This window comes from Rhinopithecus bieti, unplaced genomic scaffold, assembly GCF_001698545.2.
Source record: "Rhinopithecus bieti isolate Rb0 unplaced genomic scaffold, ASM169854v2 scaffold_37097, whole genome shotgun sequence".
Classification (NCBI taxonomy): domain Eukaryota; kingdom Metazoa; phylum Chordata; class Mammalia; order Primates; family Cercopithecidae; genus Rhinopithecus; species Rhinopithecus bieti.
The window spans coordinates 246439-268205 of NW_016815457.1; the positions used below are offsets into that span (position 1 = coordinate 246439).

At 37.2% G+C, this 21767-nt stretch overlaps 1 protein-coding gene across 3 annotated transcripts in view; it reads left to right on the top strand.

Moving 5' to 3' along the window:
- PCMTD1 (protein-L-isoaspartate (D-aspartate) O-methyltransferase domain containing 1) overlaps nt 1-21767 on the top strand; it is an 81308-nt gene that overhangs the window by 36624 nt on the left and 22917 nt on the right. For 2 of the 3 annotated variants that reach the window (XM_017853174.1, XM_017853176.1), the window contains exon 2: nt 19380-19482. In XM_017853174.1, the coding sequence (XP_017708663.1) occupies nt 19380-19482 (103 nt within the window). Of the gene's footprint in view, nt 1-3895; nt 4297-19379; nt 19483-21767 lie in introns of all 3 variants that reach the window. The other variant, XM_017853175.1, reaches the window with a different exon arrangement.

Genomic DNA, 21767 nt, shown 5'->3' on the forward strand with positions numbered 1-21767 from the left:
TTTTTTTTTTTTTTTTTTTTTTTTTTTTTTTTTTTTTGAGACGGAGTCTGGCTCTGTCGCCCAGGCTGGAGTGCGGTGGCCGGATCTCAGCTCACTGCAAGCTCCGCCTCCCGGGTTTATGCCATTCTCCTGCCTCAGCCTCCCGAGTAGCTGGAACTACAGGTGCCCGCCACCTCGCCCGGCTAGTTTTTTGTATTCTTTAGTAGAGACGGGGTTTCACCGTATTAGCCAGGATGGTCTCGATCTCCTGACCTCGTGATCCGCCCGTCTCGGCCTCCCAAAGTGCTGGGATTACAGGCTTGAGCCACCGCGCCCGGCATAAGCTACTGGTTCTTTTTTCTCTAGTTTCTTGAATGTATTTGAAATCTTTACTCCCTTCTGATATAGGCATTTATTGCTGTAAACTTCCCTTTTACAACTGCTTTTGATGCATCTCATAAGTTATGTTATGTTGCGTTTCCATTTGCATTTGTCTCAAGATATCTTTATTTTCTTTTTACATTTATTTGACCAATTGGTTTTTCAGGAACATATTGTTTATTTCTGTGTGTGTGTGTGAATGTCCCGAAAGTCCTTCTGTTACTGGTTTCTGGTTTCATTCCATTACGAGTAGAAAAGATATTCGGTATAATTTCAATCTTAAATTCATAGAAACTTATTTTGTAGACAAACATATAATATATGATGGGGAATACTCATTCCAGTTGCTGTTGGATAGAATGTTCTATATATGTCTGTTAGGTCCATTTGGTCTAAAGCGTTGTTCAAGTCCACTATTTCTGTCTGTATGATATGTCCATTGTTGAACATGGAGTTTGAAGTCCTCTGCTATTGTTGTATTGCAGTCGATCTCATCTTTCAGATCTATTAATATTTGCTTTATGTATTTAGGTTCTCCTATTTAAAATTGTTCTGTTCTCTTGAACAGGACATAAAGTAATGTCCTTCTTTGCTTCTTTGTCTCTTTTACAGTTTTGACCTAAAGTCTATTTTGTCTGATGGAAGTATAGTCATCCCTGCTCTCTTTTGGTTATCATTTTTCATCCCTTTATTCTCAGTCTGTGTGTGTCCTAAGGCTAAAGTGAGTCTTTTGTAGGCAGCATATTGTTGGATCTTGCTTTTCTAATCCATTCTTCAGTCATTGTTTTTAAAATCCATGCAGTTGTTTGGATAATTTTTTTTTTTTTTTTTTTTTTTGAGAAGGAATCTCACTCTTTCGCCCAGACTGGAGTGCAGTGGTGCAAACTCGGCTCACTGCAACCTCTGCCTCCCAAGTTCAAGCAATTCTCCTGGCTCAGCCTTCTGAGTAGCTGGGACTACAGCTGTGTGCCACCACACCCAGCTAATTTTTTGTGTATGTGTGTGTTTAGTAGAGTTTGACCATGTTGGCCAGGCTGGTCTTGAACTCCTGACCTCAAGTGATCTGCCCACCTTAACCTCCCAAAGTGTTGGAATTACAGGCGTGAGCCACCGCATCTGGCTAGTTTTTGTATTTTTAGTAGAGACAGGATTTTGCCATGCTGGCCAGACTGGTCTCGAACTTCTGGCCTTAAGTGATCCGCCCGCCCACCTTGACCTCCCAAAGTGCTGGCATTACAGGTGTGACCCACCGTGCCTGGCCTGGCTTATAGTAATTCTTAATGAGCTGCAAATACACTCAGTACAGTGTCTGTCAGTAAATGGCAGTAGTTCTTACTTATTCCATTCTTCTTCTTGCCTTTTTCTCACCAAAAATGTGAGCTGTGTAGTAAAGACCATATTTGATTGATTGTTTTGCTATGATAATTTTGAATTGAATGGAATTCAGAAGGACCTAAGCAGGATCAGATCCTTCTTCTTAAGCCCTAGAGCCCACTCAAAGGGAATCATTTTTCTAGTAAATTGTGGCATATACGGTACAGCAATTTGCCAAATATCTGTGTGTCAGAATTATTCTTATGAAATCCTTAGGCAGATGCCTCACTGGATGCTGACAGACACTATCTCCTAGTGTAATATAACCATTTTTTCATTCACCTTAGGAAAAGATTCACTCTGAGTGCCAGATGAAAAAGTTGACTTGTGCTTAAAGGCCATGTTATTTATTTATTTTTTTTAAAAAGTCTTGAAATGCTACAGTTGGACTCAGCAAGTCGAGATGCCACAGCTAAGACCTGTTGAAGGAATAGTGAATTGACATCTCCCATTGCACTACATTCTACAAAATATATTCATTGAGAAGATGGGTGCTGTAAGCCCTTATACTTATGTATTTCTGAGGATTGAAGGTGCTAGAGCCAGCCAACTTGTTATAAGTGAGTTTGAATGAATTAAATGTGAATTCACAGTATTTCCTCTACTCCAAAAGTTCTTGAGGCAATTGTAGGAAAGGACAAAGTGGACACAAAGACTATTAATATGATAGGCTGTGTTGGGGGAGCTGCCCCAGTGGTGCCAGGGGCCTGAGGACCCTAGGGATACTTGAGACCCTAATTGGTATACTTCTTTAGGGTCAAGAGTTGGATGGAGTACAGCCTTGCCAGAGTTAACTGTCATAACTCGTTACTGGCCATGGGTATTTAATTTCACATGTTCTCCTCTACTGATTTATTAATTCAGAAAATGATATATTAACTTACTAGCTATAGTTGAATAAAGCTTAAATTGTATATTATTATGTTTTGAAATTTTTTTAGTTTTCTCAAATTGCACTTACGTTTCCATTCAGATGCTGAGTATTAGTTCAGTGTGCGTGTGTGTGTGTGTGTATGTATGTGTATAAAACATATGTTCTGGTGCTTGGTATTGAAGTTGTTAATAAAATTTGTGGTTTCTATCACAACAAGGTTTGCTAAACAAAACTATCAGAGCACACAAGTGCGTTAATAAACATGAGTCTGGGGTTTGTTTATTTTGCATTTTATGTTCATTGTTTCGAGTAATATGTTGTTCTGTGTGTTAACATTTTAAATTTATGTAGTGCATTTTCGAATTGTTTTAAAGTTCAGGAATTTAAAATCAACTAATTTTTAAAATTAATCTATACTAATTACTATACTATACTATACTATACTATACTATACTATACTATACTATACTATACTGTACTGTACTATACTGTAAAGAAGCCAGTGTGGCTCAGTGATTAAGAGCATGGAGGTCGGGTGTTGTGGCTCATGCCTGTTATCCCAGCACTTTGTGAGGCCAGTGCGGATGGATCTTTTGAGCTCAGGAGTTTGAGACTGTTTTGGGCAACATGGTGAAACCCCATCTCTACAAAAAAATACAAAAATTAGCTGAGCGTGGTGGCATGCGCCTGTGATCCCAGATACTTGGGAGGCTGAGGTGGGAGGATTACTTGAGCCTGGGAGGGGATGAGCCAAGATCATGCCATTGTACTCCAGCCTGGTTAACAGAGTGAGATCCTCTCTTAAAAAAAAAAAAAAAAAAAGCATGGTTTCTGACTTTAAAGACCTGAGACCAAGTCTTGACAGTGTCACTTTGCAGACCAGCGCTGTCCAGTATGGTAGCCACTAGCTACAAGTAGCTATTAAGCACTTAAAATACTGGTAGGTTGACTAATGGAATTTTAAATTGTATTTAATTTTTATTAATTTAGATCTAGGTAGCCATGTGTGACTAGTGGCCACCATAATGGGCTTCACGGTACTAGGTGACTTACTTGACTTCTTTGTGTTCCAGTTTTCCCATCTGTACAGATGAGTATAAGTTACCTTTTGTGGTTACTATATGGATTAAATAAAGTAATATAGTTAAGAAGGAGTTTAGCACTATGCCTGGAGCAGAATATTTCCATGAGAAATTGTAGTTAATTATAATGACATACATTTAATAAACGAGTTATTTTGCTTTTGAGCATTAATTTAAACCTGTTTATTTTGTTCTTCCCTTCCAGGATTAATTTATTTTGGAAATCAAGTGCAATATTGGAAGCCATTTCTACTAATTTTATTTCATTTTTAAATTTATGATTTGATTTGAATACTATCATGGGAGGAGCTGTGAGTGCTGGGGAAGATAATGATGACTTAATTGATAATTTAAAAGAAGCTCAGTATATTCGTACTGAAAGAGTGGAGCAAGCCTTCAGAGCGATTGATCGTGGAGATTACTATTTGGAAGGCTACAGAGACAATGCTTACAAAGACTTAGCCTGGAAGCATGGAAACATCCACTTGTCAGCACCTTGCATTTATTCTGAAGTTATGGAAGCGTTGAAACTTCAACCAGGATTGTCTTTTCTTAACCTGGGAAGTGGAACCGGATATTTAAGTACAATGGTGGGCTTAATTTTAGGTAATTTTATTTTTGTAAAATTCTATTTTAAAAAATAAGCCTATTTTGTATTATGGTTTATGATTTATAGGAGTTGTAACTTTGTATACAGTATGTTTGAATGTGTATACTCAATGTAGGTATCTTCCTTACTTAGATGTGAAAACACAAAGTAGTAGTAATCTTTTTTCATTCCCAGTCCTTACACTGATAGTTCCCACGTGTAATCCTCAACTTACAGTAGCTCTGGGAACTGACTGTTCTCTGTTAGTCATTTTCTGTACTTCTAGTCAAGCGCTGGTAGGCAGGAAACTCAGGAGTAATATTTAATCTATTTCAGGTAGAGTGTTCTGTCTTCTGGCATATAAAGTTTGATGGTTATCTAAGAGCATTGTGCCAGGTTTTTGTTAGAGAGACAGGAGAATGTGGGATATATAAGATGTGGCACTGTTAGAGTAAAGCAAGGGATTGGAGAAAAATAGAGAAGAAAGAAGTATATGTTCATTAAGCTTTCAGCAAACTTTTCTAGTGTTTGCTCTGCCAAGTGTTATTCCTGGCATGTACATATGGCAGTGATCAAAAGGGACTAAGATTTCTGCCCTCAAAGAGCTTACTGGATGTTAAATGCTAGGTATTGTTTAAAGCAGTGTGTGTGTATTAACTCATTCAGTGTTCCTAATACTCCTTTGAAGTACAGACTATTATTAATCCTTTTATATGGGCAAGTAAACAAAGGCACAGGGAAGTTAAATAACGTGCCTGAAAGTCACATATTTAGGAAGTGACAACTGGATAATATGGAATATAGGTGGAAGATGCATGGGTAGAGGAAAATCTGCTGTAAGACATTATGTTGGATGGAGGATGACCAACTATGAAGTTTACCAAGGCATTTAGTTCAGCTGCCATATTCACTGGCTGCTACTGTGTGGCATATGTTAAAATAGAGCATTATTTGAGGGAGTGGGTGGGGTGTTAGAAGACATAAGAAAATCAACAGCCTTCATGTAGTCTGATAGGTACTATAGTTGAGGTATATCCCTAAATTAATAAGGATGAGAATGTGGTGTAAAATTCATTCTAAAGTGATGGAGAATCATTGAAGAATTTTAAATAGAGAATGACATATCCTCTAGTAGGGTGACTATGTTCTAGTGTGCTGGGACAGTTCTACTTTATCTCTGTTTTCCTAGTGTCAGTATTAATAGTGTCCTTTCATTCCTCAAAGTGTCTGAGTTTGGACAATAAATTATGTGGTCACATTATGACTTTTAAGGTAGAGTCAGGTCTGAAATTTCCTCTGTACACACTAGCTAGTTCCTTACTCTGTTAGTCATGGGACCTCCCATCTGTTTCACTTAAAAGAGTGGGGATGGAAGCCTTTCATTCTGCAACTGGATTATTTCCTAATGTATAAGAACTGCTCAAAGGTGATAGGAAATGATTAATTTTCATCGATAAAGATAAATTTAGAAGCTTACATTTAAATTTGGCACTCCTCCCTGTCCTGAGACAGGAATTTCTTAACAGGTGGGAACTTCCAGATGTCTGTCACTTCTATCACCAGTTGCTTTGAAAAAGGAATCTCCAGGGTTTGAGACAGTCTGCAAAATCTAGAGGTGAAAGTAGGGAGAGCTGCTTCTTTAAAAAAAAATGGGAATTGCTATCCTTGAACATTTCTTAACTAGCTCTGGCAGCTCTAGGCTGGAGTCCAAGCCTTATACCATGTTTGGCCAGCCTGAAAGTGCTTGTTTATTCTGTCTTCTACTTCTCTAGTATATGCCAACTGGCTCATGCTGAGGGAGGTCAATCTAGCCAAACTTGGGATGGGGGAGGTATGCATCATAATTTGCAATCTTGCCAGCAATGAGGTTGCCTTCTTAGACTCATTGCCTAGTCCCAGGCTCCAGGAGATTAGATGTCTGTGGCCAGATGGCACTGTAAGCAGATGTCAAACTTGTTGTATCATGAATGTCTTTTAATCCATGACATGGGCAGTGTGGGGAAAGGGACCATTGGTGTAAATGATCTGCAGTGCGCTAGATGGTTTCCTCCTGTTACAAGGCTCTAGGGAGTCATGGATCTTACATATATGGCAGTGGCTCCTGGATACTATTCCAGGATTTATCTTTGTGCGATCCTGCTAAGTTAAGACCAAGATATAGTTGTTCTCGTTTTGATTAAGAATATTCCTTTGGTGAGAAAGATTAAAGAAGGAGAAGCAGAAACAACAGTCTGTAAAACTATGATTACAGCTAATAAGTCTGAAATTCACCAGGCTTCTGAGGAAGCTTTATCTTTTTTACCCTGCTTTCTATTTTTAGTTTGTGTATTGTGTGTGTTTTATGTCATGGAGGGGAAGGTATACATCCGTAAAAATCACTTAGAACTGGATCCAGAGGAGGATGCTCATATGCTCCCTGTGATTATCTGAGTATAGTGAATCAAATTTGGCTCCACTGCTTCACAGCCACCTTATTAACAGAAGTTCTTTATTTAAAACAAAAAACTATAACACTATGGCTCAGCCGTTTTTCTTTTCCACTTACAAGATGGGGATAACAGGTGCTCCCCATAGACAGTGGGTCCTATGGGTAGTACATATTTAGTAGTAAACTCTGGAGGAGTCCCGGCTGAAGCAGGGAGAGTGGGGCATCTGTGATTTGGTAACATAGTTAAGGAAGATACCCCTTGGGGAATTTCCACTTCATTCCAGAAACACAAATCCAGAAACACAAAATCAGTGAGAGCGGGGCATCTGTGATTTGGTAACACAGTTAAAGAAGATACTCCTTGGGGAGTTTCCCCTTCACTCCAGAAACACAAATCCAGAAACACAAATTTGGTGAGACTAGGTTAGGTTTTTCTTTTATCATTAATTTATTCATTTATTTTTCGGCAGGGTCTCAGTCTCTTGCACAGGCTAGAGTGTGGCGACATGGTCTTGGCTCACTGCAGCCTCGACCTCCTGGGCTCAATTGATTCTCCTCCCTCAGCCTCCTGAGTAGCTGGGAGTACCAATACGCATGGTTAATTTTTGTACTGGGTTTTCTTTAGAAAATTTCTTAAGATTAAAGCGCACTTTAGGGAATTATTCATACATTTACTTTTATTGAAGACAGTGGAGAATAGATCACTCCAACTCCTGAGATGTGTCATTGAGACATGTTTTTTAATTTCAAATTGAAGGTAATTCTTCGTGTCCTGCTTGCTTCTCCTTAAATATTTTCCCTGAACTAAGGGTTTTCATAAAGATCTAGTACTTAATTGATTCTCCTCTCAGTACTGTCTTTTCATTCTCAGGGAATTCCATTGAAAAATAGGATGCAAAAAAAGCAGCCTCCCACGTCCTGTATTTTACTTCTGCTTTCCATAACTGAATTGAGTATCAGAACCATGAAGGCAAGTTATTATGATAAACTCTTTGTGATTCAGGTAGGGATTCTGAATCCTGATCCTTTTTACTTAGGGATTCATTTTCATTTTCTTCTATAATCCGTACTATAAAAATTCTAGGTATCTTATAAAACATGTACAGATTCATCCCACCTAATGATTTTCTCTTAGTCTCTTACCTAGTTCCCTAATTATTAGGAGTGATTTTGGGGAGACTGCCAGTGTCATCCAGCACTATGGATGCCACTACCTTGCTGCTACAACATTCTTTCCTAAAGGTGACAGTTGATAAGCAGGAAACTTAACTGCAGTTGCCATATTATTCAAAAGCATTAGTTAAGCTGTCTGCTGCCATCATGTTTGACCTCTGCACTCTTTCTCTCTTTGTCATGGGACGTTAGGTGGTCCTTATTCAGCTAACCTATATTGCCTTTGACCTCAGTGCTTGTGCTTTTTCTCTTTTGCCTGCATGCTTATGCATATTCTCTCACTCCCTCTGCCTCTAATGAGGTATGATTCACATACCATCAATTTTACTCATTTAAGAGTACAATTCAATGATTTTTAGTTAAGTTTACTGAGTTGTGCAGACATTACCACAATACAGTTTGAGGATACTTCCAATGTGCTGAAAAGATTACTCCCCATGCCCAGTTGCATCCACTCCCAGTACTCAGCCAGTCCCTGACAACCAGTTACCTACTTTCTGTCTCTATAGATTTGTCCTTTCTGGACATTTCATATAAATGAAATCATACAATATATGGTGTTCTGAATCCAGCTTCTTTCACTTAGCATTACATTTTCAGGGTTCATCCATGCTGTAGCATATCTGAGTACTTTATTCCTTTTTGTGGCTGAATGCTGTTTCATCATGTAGATTTACACGTTTTGTTTATCCATTCACCAGTTAATGGACATTTGAGTTACTAGTTTTTGGCCATTATGCATAATGCCATTGTGAACATTTAGGTACAAATCTTTGTGTGGATATACATTTTCATTTCTCTTAGGTAGATTCTTAAAAGAGTAGAATTGCTAACCTGTATGGTAAATTTATGTTTTTAAGAGACCTACAAAGCGTTTTCTAGAGTGGCTGCACCATTTTACGTTCCCACCAATGTTATATGAGGTCCTAGTTTCTTGACATCCTCACTAATACTTGTTACTTTGTTTTTTAAAGAGCGACGTTAGTTGATATAAAGTAGCATTTCATTGTGGTTTTAATTTGCTCTTCCCTAATCACTAATGATATGAAATAGCTGTTCATGTGCTTATGGGCCATTTGTATATTTTTTTGGTGACATGACTAGTCAAATATTTTCCTATTTGTTAATTGGGTTGTTGATTATTGAATTGTTAAGTATTCTTTATATATATTTTGGATATAAGTCTTTATCACAAATAGAATTTTCAAATGTTTTTTCATGCTCTTTTAAGTGCCTCTTAAAGAATATTCTTTATTAACTTACTTTAAGCTGAAAGATTAGGGAGAACCAGGGTGGTCAGTTCCCCCGTTCCTCACCTCTCATTCTTCTTGGTAAGATAAAACACATTCTGGGCCGGGCGTGGTGGCTCACATCTGTAATCCCAGCCCTTTGGGAGGCCGAGGCAGGTGGATCACAAGGTCAGGAGATCGAGACCATCCTGGCTAACACGGTGAAACCCCGCCTCTACTAATTAAAAAAAAAAATTAGCCAGGCGTGGTGGCAGGCACCTGTAGTCGCAGCTACTTGGGAGGCTGAGGCAGGAGAACGGCATGAACCGGAGAGGCGGAGCTTGCAGTGAGCCGAGATCGCACCACTGTGCTCCAGCCTGGGCAACAGGGCAAGACTCTGTCTCAGAAACACCAAAAAACACATTCTGCAGGTATCAGGGTTTTTCTGTAAGATACCCTGTTTTATGCATCAAAACAAACCTCAGCTTTTCCTCTATACTGTTAACGCTTTTTTTTTTTTTAAAAGGAAATTTTTTTTTTTTTTTTTTTTTTTGAGACAGAATCTCACCCTGTTGCCCAGGCTGAAGTGCAGTGATGTGATCTCAGCTCACTGCAGTGTCTGCCTCCCTGGTTCAGTTGATTCTCCAGTCTCAGCCTCCTGAGTAGTTAGTACCACAGGTGTGCATCACCACGCTTGGCTAATCTTTTTTTTTTTGTATTAAAGACGGGGTTTTGCCATGTTGGTCAGGCTGGTTTTGAACCCCTGACCTCAAGTGTTCTGCCCACTTTGGCCTCCCAAAGTGCTGGGATTACACGTGTGAGCCACCATGCCTCGGTCTGTTTTTTTTTTTTTTCTTTTTTTTTTTCTTTTAGGAATTATAGTGTTCTTCTTTGTTTTTTTTTTTTTTGAGATGGAGTTTCACTCTTGTTGCCCAGGGTGGAGTGCAATGGCATGATCTTGGCTCACCGCAACCTCTGCCTCCCATGTTCAAGCGATTCTCCTGCCTTAGCCTCCCTAGTAGCTGGGATTACAGGCATGTGCCACCACGCCTGGCTGATTTTGTATTTTTGATAGAGACAGGGTTTCTTCATGTTGGTCAGGCTGGTCTCGAACTCCCGACTTCAGGTGATCCACCCTCCTTGGCCTCCCAAAGTGCTGGATTACAGGTGTGAGCCATTGCACCCGGCCTTTTTTTTTTTGAGGCAGGGTCTTGCTCTTTTGCCCAGGCTGGAGTGCAGTGGTGCCATCTCCGCTCACTACAACCTCCACTTCCCAGGTTCAAGCAAGTCTCCTACCTCAGCCTCCCAAGTAGCTGGGATTACAGGCATGAACCACCATGCCCGGCTAATTTTTGTATTTTTAGTAGAGACAGGGTTTCACCGTGTTGGGCAGGATAGTCTCAATCTCCTGACCTTGTAATCTGCCCGCCTCAGCCTCCCAAAGTGCTGGGATTACAGGCGTGAGCTACCATGCCTGGCCCATCTGTTTTTGATATGTGATTTATTTGGGGCTTTGTCAGCAAATCTATTTTGAAAACAACCTTTTATTTTAGGCTAATCACATTTTATGAAATTCATGAAACTGTTTAACTATTTGAACTATTACTTCTTAGTCCTAGTTAGGCTTCTGGGCGTCTTTTTTCTGCCCTTGTGCTCTATATGGAGTTGCCACCACTGTTCTATTTCTTAGATTTTTTTTCCCCCGCACTTACACTGGTTGTGCAGTAGAAGTCATTACTGACAACCACCTCTTTCATTGCTGCTAACTCTGAAAATCAATACCCAGGTGATTTTGTGTTTATGAATAATATTACTGCTGATTATAGAGTAACAGTAAATAATAAAAATAATAAATATTAGGAAACAATACAGGTTTTACAAAGTTTTCATACTAATTTCTTCTGGTTATATTTTTTCATACTATTCTTAGAAGTTAGGAGGAAATTTCTCCAGTGATGTGAAGTGGCTTAGGTGGTTCTCTGAGCATTTTGAGTTTTATCTTTGTGATTAACTGTTTCCCAACCAAGATTGTCTCTGTAGCAAATACAGCCAATCCTTACTATTTGCAAATTTTGTCTCTTGAGAATTCACCTACTTACTAATACTTAATTTGAACTCCCCAAATCAAAACCCACACTGGTTTTATGATCACTTGTGAGCTTGCAGAGAGGAACAAAAATTTTGAGTCTCCTGCTTTGCATCTTCCTAGCTGAGGTAGGATAAAGTGAAGCTCTCTCTGCCTACTTGTCTCCGTGGTCATACAGAGATGACCAAAGGCATGTCACAAGCTCCAGTCTGCACTGGGGCCTGTTGATGACTTGAATCCCAATTCTGGCAACAGTTCGTGGGGTGGCTCAGGCAAGTCACTAACACTTCTTAAGTTTATTTTCTCTTTTGTAAAATAAATAATATAGCCTCTACCAGGATGAGTTCTCAGGATTTAATATTATAATCTGTTTGATATATTTATGTATGTACATATTTTCCTAAGGAGCAACAGTTCATTTTTTTTGCCAATTCAATGTTTGCTGTATTTTTTAGAACATAACTATTATACAGTAAATAATGAGAATTGACTGTGTGTTCCTTCGAGAAAAGTACTAAACCGTTCTGAATTTGTTTCCTTAAGTGTAGAATTTGTGAATCTCTATCTCCCTGTGTAGGAGCTGGCACCTATGGAATTGTCTTTGTTACTCTGTGACACAGTCTTCCCTAGGCTGAGTTGGATGTTGGACTGAATGCGTCAGGTTAGAGCCAGAGGTTGGCTGGAGTTGGCAGGGCTGCTTGGTCTGCTGGAGTTGTTGGTCTCATCTGGAACCTGCCTTCACATTCTCTCTGGATTTGGTTCCTGCAGGGTCAGTCCATCTACCCTCCCACACCCTTGCCAAAAGTTGTTTCCTTGGATTTCACATCTCTATGTGTTATGTTTATAAATCCTTTGTCCTTTTTTGGGAGCAACTTTGACTTTATCCTGTAGTGAAGGGTGAATCTTTCTTCTTTTTTAAAGTAACATCCACGTGCAAAGGATTCATAGATTTCTGCCTCTAAGGTCTGGCAACTAAGCTCTGGACACTCTTGATCTTCCAGGCTGCACTCCCAAGCTGGGTTCTTAAACATGTGGTGCCTGCATCCTGTTTCTTCTCCAGTGTACAGAAGATTCCAGAATTGAAGCCTTTCCCCAACTATTTTTTTCCTGCCCTCTTGCACATGTGACAAAAAGTTACCAAATTCTCCTCTTTCTCCTCTGTTTCCTTTCTTAATGAAGAGCACTTTTTTCTTCTAAATTATATAATGCAGAAGCTTGAGTACCAGTCTCTCCTCTTTAATTTTATTTTGTGGAGTAGGTAACATAATCACAGGGCTGAAAATTCAAAAGTATCAAAAGGAATACTTCGAAATATTTTCCTTCTCTTCCTCTTGTATATTTTACCTAGTTGCCTCCCCACTTTGATGATAACTTTATAGAGCTCTGAGGACACTGCGATTTTCGCAAGCTTTATAGGGATAGTTGGCTTGGAGTCAGAGCAAATTTATTTAGGAATAAAAGGAAAATATTTGTTGAATTTTGACAGATTTCTGTCAAGCAGCTAAAATTAATAAGAAATTAATTTTGAATGGAATGTACTTAATAACATTTACTTCTGTGGCATATCATTCCCTACCATCAGATAATATAGATTTAACATATTTTTTTGGTCAGGCACTATTTTAAAATCAAGACATGAAAAATATTTTTATGCTTTGTGAATATCATTTGTTTCAGTCTTCATTGTGAACCTTTTAAATTTGAGACCGTAGCTACGTTTATGTACTTTATCATTCTTTAAGCAAGTGTTATGTTAGACCCTGTGCCAGTTGCTGAGGATATGGAAATGTTCAAGACACATCTCCTACCCTTGAAATTGTGCGTGATGCTTCTGAACTAGCAATAAAAGTGTGGTGTTAATCTTACTGGCTGTTCTTCATTTAGTCTAGTAAATATTTATTGAGTACTTATGTGAATCTATTACCATGCTGGTCCCAGGTATCTTCATGTACTTCACAAATAGACATGCAGTGGAATGAAAGAGCTGATGAAAATGTCTTCCAGGGAAAACGATTGCATTAAGAAAAATTTGAGACTGGGCGCAGTGGCTCATGCCTGTAATCCCAGCACTTTGGGAGGCCGAGGCGGGTGGATCACCTGAGGTCAGGAGTTCGAGACCAGCCTGACCAACATGGAGAAACCCTGCGTCTACTGAAAATACAAAATTAGCTGAGTGTGGTGGCTCATGCCTGTAAGCTACTTGGGAGGCTGAGGCAGGAGAATCACTTGAAACCAGGATGCGGAGGTGAGGTCATGGTGTTTCACTCCAGCCTGGGCAACAAGAGCAAAACTCCATCTCAAAAAGAAAAAAAAAAAGAATTTGAGTCAAAATCTGAAGGTGTTTAAATTAGCTTTTTAAACTATTCTGTATTATACCTTAACACATTTTTTTCTCAGCTTATTGAATTTGCTTTGTTAGAAATTTAATCTGTTTTAATATTACATTGCGCATATTGAGGTATAGTCATAGGTTGTTCTTGACCTATTAGTCTTGAATATTAGCACATTGTGTAGGAATATGTAAATTAACTTATTATGACATATGTTCTTGATATTTCGACATTTTAGAGATATAGTTTACTTAGGGCCTTGGTTCCAGTCTCTGTTACTGTGAAACCAACACTTTGAGATCTTTTGTCAACATATTTCTAAGAGTCATGTGTGATAAAAGAGAGTAGCATTTGCATAGGCATAGACTGAGAGGCGGCTGAGGGACTGGAACGTGTTTCTGGTAAATTCCAAGACTTGTTATATGATGCCTTTCCCAAAGCTGGAGAGCAAAGAACAAGGTCTAATCTTACTAGCTTCAGAATGGTTAAGCTAACATGGCAAGACTCAGGACAAATTTGACAGTGTTTGATGTTTTTCCCAATGTGATATAGTTGGATGGGAGAAATAAATACATCTTAATAAGTGTTTGGAATATATTAGAACAGCTTCTCTTAATTGTCTAGTTAATGATTACTTAGCCTTTCGCCAATTGCTCTCCTCCTTTTTCCTTTATTCACCTTTGGTCTATTTTATTTTTGTGCATTATACCACAGGATATTCGTGGAAAGAGTGAAACCTATTCCTGTCAACTTTTTACCCGTTACTCTCCTTGAATACTTACAAAGTTGCTTGTAAATCTTCATAAAGATACCTTATTTTATATAACTAAAATTAGTAATGAAATGTCATTGTAATTTATTGAAAGATCCTTTTATATTTATATTTTAATTCTCATTGACATTATATTAGTTTCATGGAAACCTAATGACTGATCCACCTACTCCCCCTTGTGGTGAATATTTAGTTTTAGCCAAAATACTTTTGCTGGTAGCTATTAATTCTTGATGTTACTTTACTATAATGTGAACAGAGATTTGGATAGTCCAAAACAGATTTTAAAAAATAATTCAAATGGAGCTTTATAATAAGGTGGCTAGTACTGCTCAGCCCCAGTTGCATGTTAGGATTATCTACAGACCCTGGGTCACACCCTGAGAGATCCCTTTTTATCTGTTTGTGGTAGGACCCAGGCATTTACAGTTTAAATCAAATTAAGTTTAATCTACTTTTAAAAATTAAAAATTCCCAGGTTATTCTAATATGCAGTCAGGGTTGAGAACCCTTTATATATGTTATAATTATGCTTCTACAACTAACTCTTTCTGTATATGGGGAGAAAGCACATCATAATTTTAAACAACAGGTTATCTGTCTATTACGTTATAGTGTGCCCAGTACTTTTACATAATTTAATGCTTTTTCCCAGGGACTCCTTTTATACAGTGGGAACCGGTCTTATAGTGACTGGTCTTAAGATTATATAACAGTTAGGAGGAACTGGGATTGGAAACCAAGACATCTGACCTTTAATCTATCTTTCCCACCATACCAGTATTTTGATCTCAGCGTCCTCAGCTGAAATGATGGATCTTGAATTATTTCAGCTTTAGAACTTTATGTATTATGAAGTACTTTTTGCCTGTGGCTATGTTCTGTAAACTAGTGTTACACAAAATACTAAAGGCACAGTGAACTTCATTCAGATGCAGTGTGGAACTCTCTGGTTTCCTTGGTCTGCCTCAGTCTTCTACTCATCGGCACCACACTGTCAAACTGTTGGACATTACACGGGGTGAACATAGATATAAATTTAAAAAATTGGTATTGCATAGACACTTGATGCCTAAATCTAATAATTATTGACTTTTATGTACAAGCTTGGGTTCTTGACTAACTGGTAAATGATAAATGAACTAGATTAGATCCAATTATTATAAAATTAGAGCCAATGAATGTGATTCGAAAACTTGAAAGCAGCCTAGATTTTATTATATTTGTTATTGTTCTCAATGGGGATTTGTCAACCTTAAAAATTATTTCTTATGTAAAGATTCCTAGGTATTTCTAATTACTGTGTTTGTTTTAATAAACTTTGGCTTCATTGTATGTTTCTATGTTCTCTTTAATATTTAGCTATTAAAGGTCAACATTTTCTTTTTTTCAAAAATATATGTTACAAAAATTAAGCCCTTGTTTCATAGAAAAATCTTCACATTGGCGAATACAAAATAACATTGGAATTCGAAGTGAAATTTATGCTTCACTTGGCCTGTTAGCATCATCATCTTTTGGATACCATTTCACTTTTTTCCATTGACAACTTGTACCTTTCTATTAGCTGTATATTACTTGTTTGTTTATTTGAACATTTATGCTCTTTTTTAAACTCTTTCAGTAGCCCACTGTTTTTTGATTGAAAAAAGTTACACATGCAAATGGTTAAAACAAACTTTATACAAAAGCATAGAATGATAAAAATGTTTCCTTACCACCCTAGATCTCCTAGCCCCCTTTCTCAGAAGCAGCTATGTATGCTTTTTCAATTTTCTGTTTTATTCTCCTGTTGTCCTATTTAATATAGATACCAAATGTGAGTTGTAATAATCAGCATTGCATTACCTTTTTATACACTTAATGCATTCAAGGTATATATCACATTCTAAATAAATGAGAGCATTGGTGACATTGCCTATTTAAATTCTGCACTTTCTATTAATCGACATTTTTCTTTTTATCTTACTTATGAACATGTAATATTACCAATTCACATGTTAAGTAGTTATCTTAGAGATGTGCCTCCGTGTCATTGAAAATTAAAAGGATTTCATCTATAAAAAATCATAATTGGATGTATATACATTCCAATATTAATGCATAGAATATTATTAAATGTGATATTTTTATGTACATATTAATGAATTGTCTTTATCTTTCATTATTAAATATCTTGTGTCAAGGTAGTATGAAAAACAAGTTATGTGAAAAAAAAGAAATTTTCTTTAAGCTTATTTGCAGAAGTTGACACTTTGCTTTTAGATAATAAGCAGAAAGCAGGAAAATAAAACGAAAAGAGACCTGTGGCATCTTTAACTGAGAGCCTAGAACTTTGAAATTCAGACTCTTTCTGTTAATAATGCAGTTTGAACTATGGATTAGAAGCTTTGATTATAGATTCTTAACACCTTTGTTATTATATTTACATATTCTGTCTTATAGGAAGCATAGAGTGCTAGTAGTATTGACCTTTTTAATTGATCTCATCTATGCAGCCCTGGATTTTCTTTTTTCGTAAAAATGTAACTAGATTTTTTTTTTTTTCTCTCTCTGTCTCTCTGCCTCTCTATTTCTTTTTTTTCTTTCTAAAGACACGGTCTCACTCTGTTGCCCAGCCCGGATTGCAGTGACAGGAACATAGAGTCTTAATAGGAAACATAGAGTGCCAGCAATATTAACCTTTTTAATTGAACTATCTATGCAACCCTGGTTTTTCTTTTTTTATAAAACATGTAACTAGATTTTTTTTTTCTCTCTTTTTTCTTTCTTCTTTTTTAAAACAAACAAAACCACGGTTTCTCATTGTTGCCCAGCCCAGAGTGCAGTGGCAGGAACACAACTAACTCACTGTAGCTTTTACCTCCTGGACTCAAGCAATCCTCCTGCCTCAGCCTCTCAAGTAGCATGCCCGGCTACTTTTTTGTTTAGTTTATTGTAGAGACGAAGCCTTGCCGTGCTGCCCAGGCTAGTCTCGAAGTCCTAGGCTCAAGCAATTCTCCCACCTCGGCCTCCCAAAGTGCTGGGATTACAGGTGTGAGTCACAGTGCCTGACCCTAGGTTCTTAATGGATAATGAAAATGTAAACGTCTTGTGTTTTATAGTCAATGGATCACCCTAAAAGGAAGAAAGGGAAATTAGGTTTATGTCATAGGATAGTGTTTTTCTTACTGTGTACATAAGTAAGTGTAGCTTTATTTGATTTTTTTTTTTTTTTTTTTTTCTGAGACAGAGGCTTGCTCTGTCACCCATGCTGGAGTGCAGTGGTGAGATCTTGGCTCAGTGCAACCTCTGTCTCCTGAGTTGAAGCAATTCTCATGCCTCAGCCTCCCAAGAAACTGGGATTAAAGGTGTGCACCATCACACCTGGCAAATTTTCTATTTTTAGTAGAGATAAGGTTTTGCCACGTTGGCCAGGATGGTCTCAAACTCCTGGGCTCAAACCATCTGCCCACGTTGGCCTCCCAAAGTGCTGGGATTACAGGCATGAGCCACCACATCCTGCCTGTATTTGAATTATTTTAAATGAGGAAAACTATTTGGCTTTTTAAAACATTTTATATGTTGACACCTATGGAAATTCAAATTCTCATAATGTTCACATTTAATATATTGAAAAGTGACTTCATTGTGTGCTTTTCTAAGTTTAATTTTTTGTCTGCTTTATTATTTTGAATATAAAAGATTTTAGTTTTACTCAGTTTATCTGTAGTAATAGTAATTACAAGGAGTCATAAATGATTTTGGACAGATGTTCCAGTTTTCAGATGAAGGCTAAGAGTTCATAAGGAAGGAAACAAGCAAAAAGTTTAACATTGTTTTAATCAGGGCAATTCATAAAATGTAAAAACATTGCAAAGGAAGTTAATTCTGTTGTGGTTTGATGAATCAAGCACCCGTTTATTTAATTTTCCTATCTGAACAGATTTTTCAAGTAAAATTAGTGTTTTTAAAAAACTATAAAAGTATACTAGGGAAAGGCATTATCCTTATCTGATTTTGGTTTGAAGATTGTATCTAAACATTTTGGTTAAATTTTTATAGTCTGGATATTTCTTAGAAGGCAAAGCATATTTTACATGTACTGTTTGAACATTCAAACGTGACAATTTGTGATTGTGATTTTTTGGTTAAAAGTACCTAATAGTAGAAACAATCCAAATATGCACTGTCGTTTTAGACATTTAGTAGAGGGCACATCCAGTTAAGTATTTCCTAAAGATACTGAAAATAATACACCTTCCAGGTCCAATGTTAAAGGAAAAAATGTTGAGTGGAAAACCTGGTTGGCTCAATTTCAGAAGCTGAAAAGGGATTAACTGTAATTTGTGTGTTATATTCTTATGTGGGTCATGGGGCAGGTTAGCATGTATGTACGGTAGCCTTAGGAGATACTGAGTCCTCGTATTTTCAGTGTGAGCTGGTACTAGGGTGGGGGAAAAGAGCCAGCTGAGAACGCTCTCCTCTATTCATTCCTCTTTTTCTGGGAGGTCGGTCCATCCATGGGCATATATAAAGAGAAATCCTAAGTGAGAAGTGTAAAATATGCTGGATAATGAGGGTCAAGTCCAGCATGCTGCCTGATGGCCACATTCTGCTAGGCCCTGGGAGCTCCAAAAAGCATGGAATGGGGTGGGAATTTAGCCTCTGCTGTCTGGGGATAGGGATGCCCTGAGACATTCATGCAGTATCTGTGTCAGCGCATGTTTTTAAGTATGTTGAATTACGAACTTTTTAGCAAATGATAATAGCAAGTAACTTAAACTTCATTTAGAAATATTGTTCTTTTGGAAGTTTTGTCCTGCCAGATAAGCTCCTCTCTTGGGACGGCTCTGTAGGTTTCAACCTTATGCCTGGTAGTATTTTTTGATAGAAAACTCAGGCGAACTGTTTTTTTTCCTTTTTTACATTAAAGCAATGTACATGGATTTCCATTCAACTTTTAAATCTGTGGCTAGGAGGTATTTGCATATTTCAAGCCATCTTTAAGTACTCCTGTGATGTATAAATGAGCAGAACTTAAAAGAGCTCTGTAAGGGCACATTATTAATATCTTTTATAAAAATGCTGCTACGATTGCAGGTCCTTTTGGAATAAATCATGGGATTGAGCTTCATTCAGATGTGGTGGAATATGCCAAGGAAAAACTGGAGAGCTTCATCAAAAATAGTGATAGCTTTGATAAGTAAGTATTCATATCTATAGTTTTGGTTTGAAATCACTTAATAAATAGATATATGCAACATGACTATTCTTGAACACTATTATTGATCCTGACTGACTCAATTGAATGCAGCAAAAATCAGTGCACCATAAAATGAGAAAAAGTTAATATTACTCTGTGCTATAACTTTACCTATATGCAATTCTATAGTAAATTATAAATATAGTAATTTTTTGCTACTAGCACTTTATTAGTAATGTTGAATTCATTAAACATTATTCAAGTATCTTTTCTGGAGATACAGTGTAATGCTGTGATTGCAGTATTTGTCTGGAACTGGTTTTTTACCTTTTGGATAGTAATTTAGTAGTTTTGTCCTCTTCAGTTGTAACATAAGAGGTGGTACCTGTCAGTATACAAAGGACTTTAACATATTCAGCTACTTTGTAATACATCCAGAAGAAATGATCATAGAAATACATTGATATGTCTTGTGATAGGATTGTTTATGAGAAATTGGTTTATAAAACCATTGTTTTAAACTCACAATATAACTCCCCTTAGAAGAAACATTGCACAGGCTTTGGTCCTTGGGCTGGTAGGAAAAGTCCATTTGATGTGTAATCCTAAAATTCTGCATTGCTATGGAGCAAGGGCACTTAATGCTGAAATCCATGAGCTCTTTGAAATTGTGTAAAATTTGGAGAGCTTTTACATCTTTCATTTCTCTGTGTATCTTATTTTCAAAGAGAAAAGTGTTAAAAGGATAGAAAGCACAAGCTTAGAACAGTCACTTTAAAAGAACGAAGTTTTAGGCAAAAACATTGAGAATTTCAACTTGGCTTGTTGGGAGTGGGCCCTCATTTATCTTCAGCCCTTGGCTATGACCAAAACTTAAAGGAGGGGACTAGATCAGAACTGAGGATTTTTCTCTGGAAAGATCTAGATTGAAGGACAGCACCGGAGAGAAGAAGCCAAAAAACCTTGTGAATATCGTCAGAGGAATGTTTATTTTCCCCCTCCTCCCTTTGCCTTTCCTCCCCTTCCTCTTGTACTTTTGTTTCATTCCCCTTTGCAATCCCAGTTTGTATTTACCCTCTGGCAAGTGGCATTTGATTGGCTGAAGAACAGAACCTGCTGTAATGGAGCAAAATCCTCAGTACTTAACAATGAAGGCAAGATCTTGTGTCTACCTAGGTGTGATTGTAACTGTGTTAAAGATTGCAGGCAGGCAGGCAGGCATGGGGCAGTTGGGAAATGCTCAGGTTTTATTTTTACTGTAATTCAAGGATTTAAGCAAGCCACTTGAATTTTCTGCATTAATTTACTGAACACCATCCTATATCTTATTTATGCTTGTCTTTATAAACAACACGTAATGCACATTTTGATTCGTTTTTCAAGGCTTACTGTGTTGGTTCATATCCTATTTCCAAAAGCACGTTTGGCAGAAATAAAAGTTTTTAGTCCAAATTATTTGACAAGACATTTGGATTCAGTTTTAGCATCCTTTTTTGTCTTTATCGTTTCCCTCTGTCTTAAGGATTATAGTAGCATGGTAAGTGCTTAAGATGTAGTCATGAATGTATTTTTATACAGTCATTAGAACTATAGAATTTTGTTCGTTTTATTTAATTGCTATTAAGTATTTGTTTTGATCTCGAAACAATGTACACAAAAGGGCTCTTTGAGTACATTTGAACTTAGAAAATATAAAAGTATTAGTAAAAGCAAATGTTTAAGGTCTATTTTAAGCTCTGTTGTATATTAGTTATGAATAGATTTCACCTATTAATACATGAAGACACATAATTCCATTTTGGGTCATTAATTGAGCAGAACAGACTCAAGGAAGACTCTTGAATCAGTGAAGCAGCTCTGTACAAGTATCTGTGGAGCTCAAGCTTATTGCTGGCAAGAGGGTATAGTCCTGGGAAACAGTAAAATATGTTGTGATTTGAAGCATTTCTTTGTTGATGTAATTTAAATAATAATCCACAACACAGATAAGTTTGAAGACTACTTATTTAAGGATCCCAATTTTAAAAGTCTTAAAATTGGTGGGTTTTTTTTTTTTTTTTTTTTTTTTGTATAATTGTAAAATACTCAAATTTCCCTGGCTTATATTTCTTTAGTTTTGTCATTACTCTCTTACACAGGTTTGTTATTCATAAAATGATGAATCATAAAATACAGTGATGACTGGTATAAATGTTTCTCTGTAATTTTTTATGGCCTTGTTTTAGTTATATGTAGTTGTTTCTAAAGTGTTTGTTACAGCTTATTTTTGAAACAGATTCTTATGT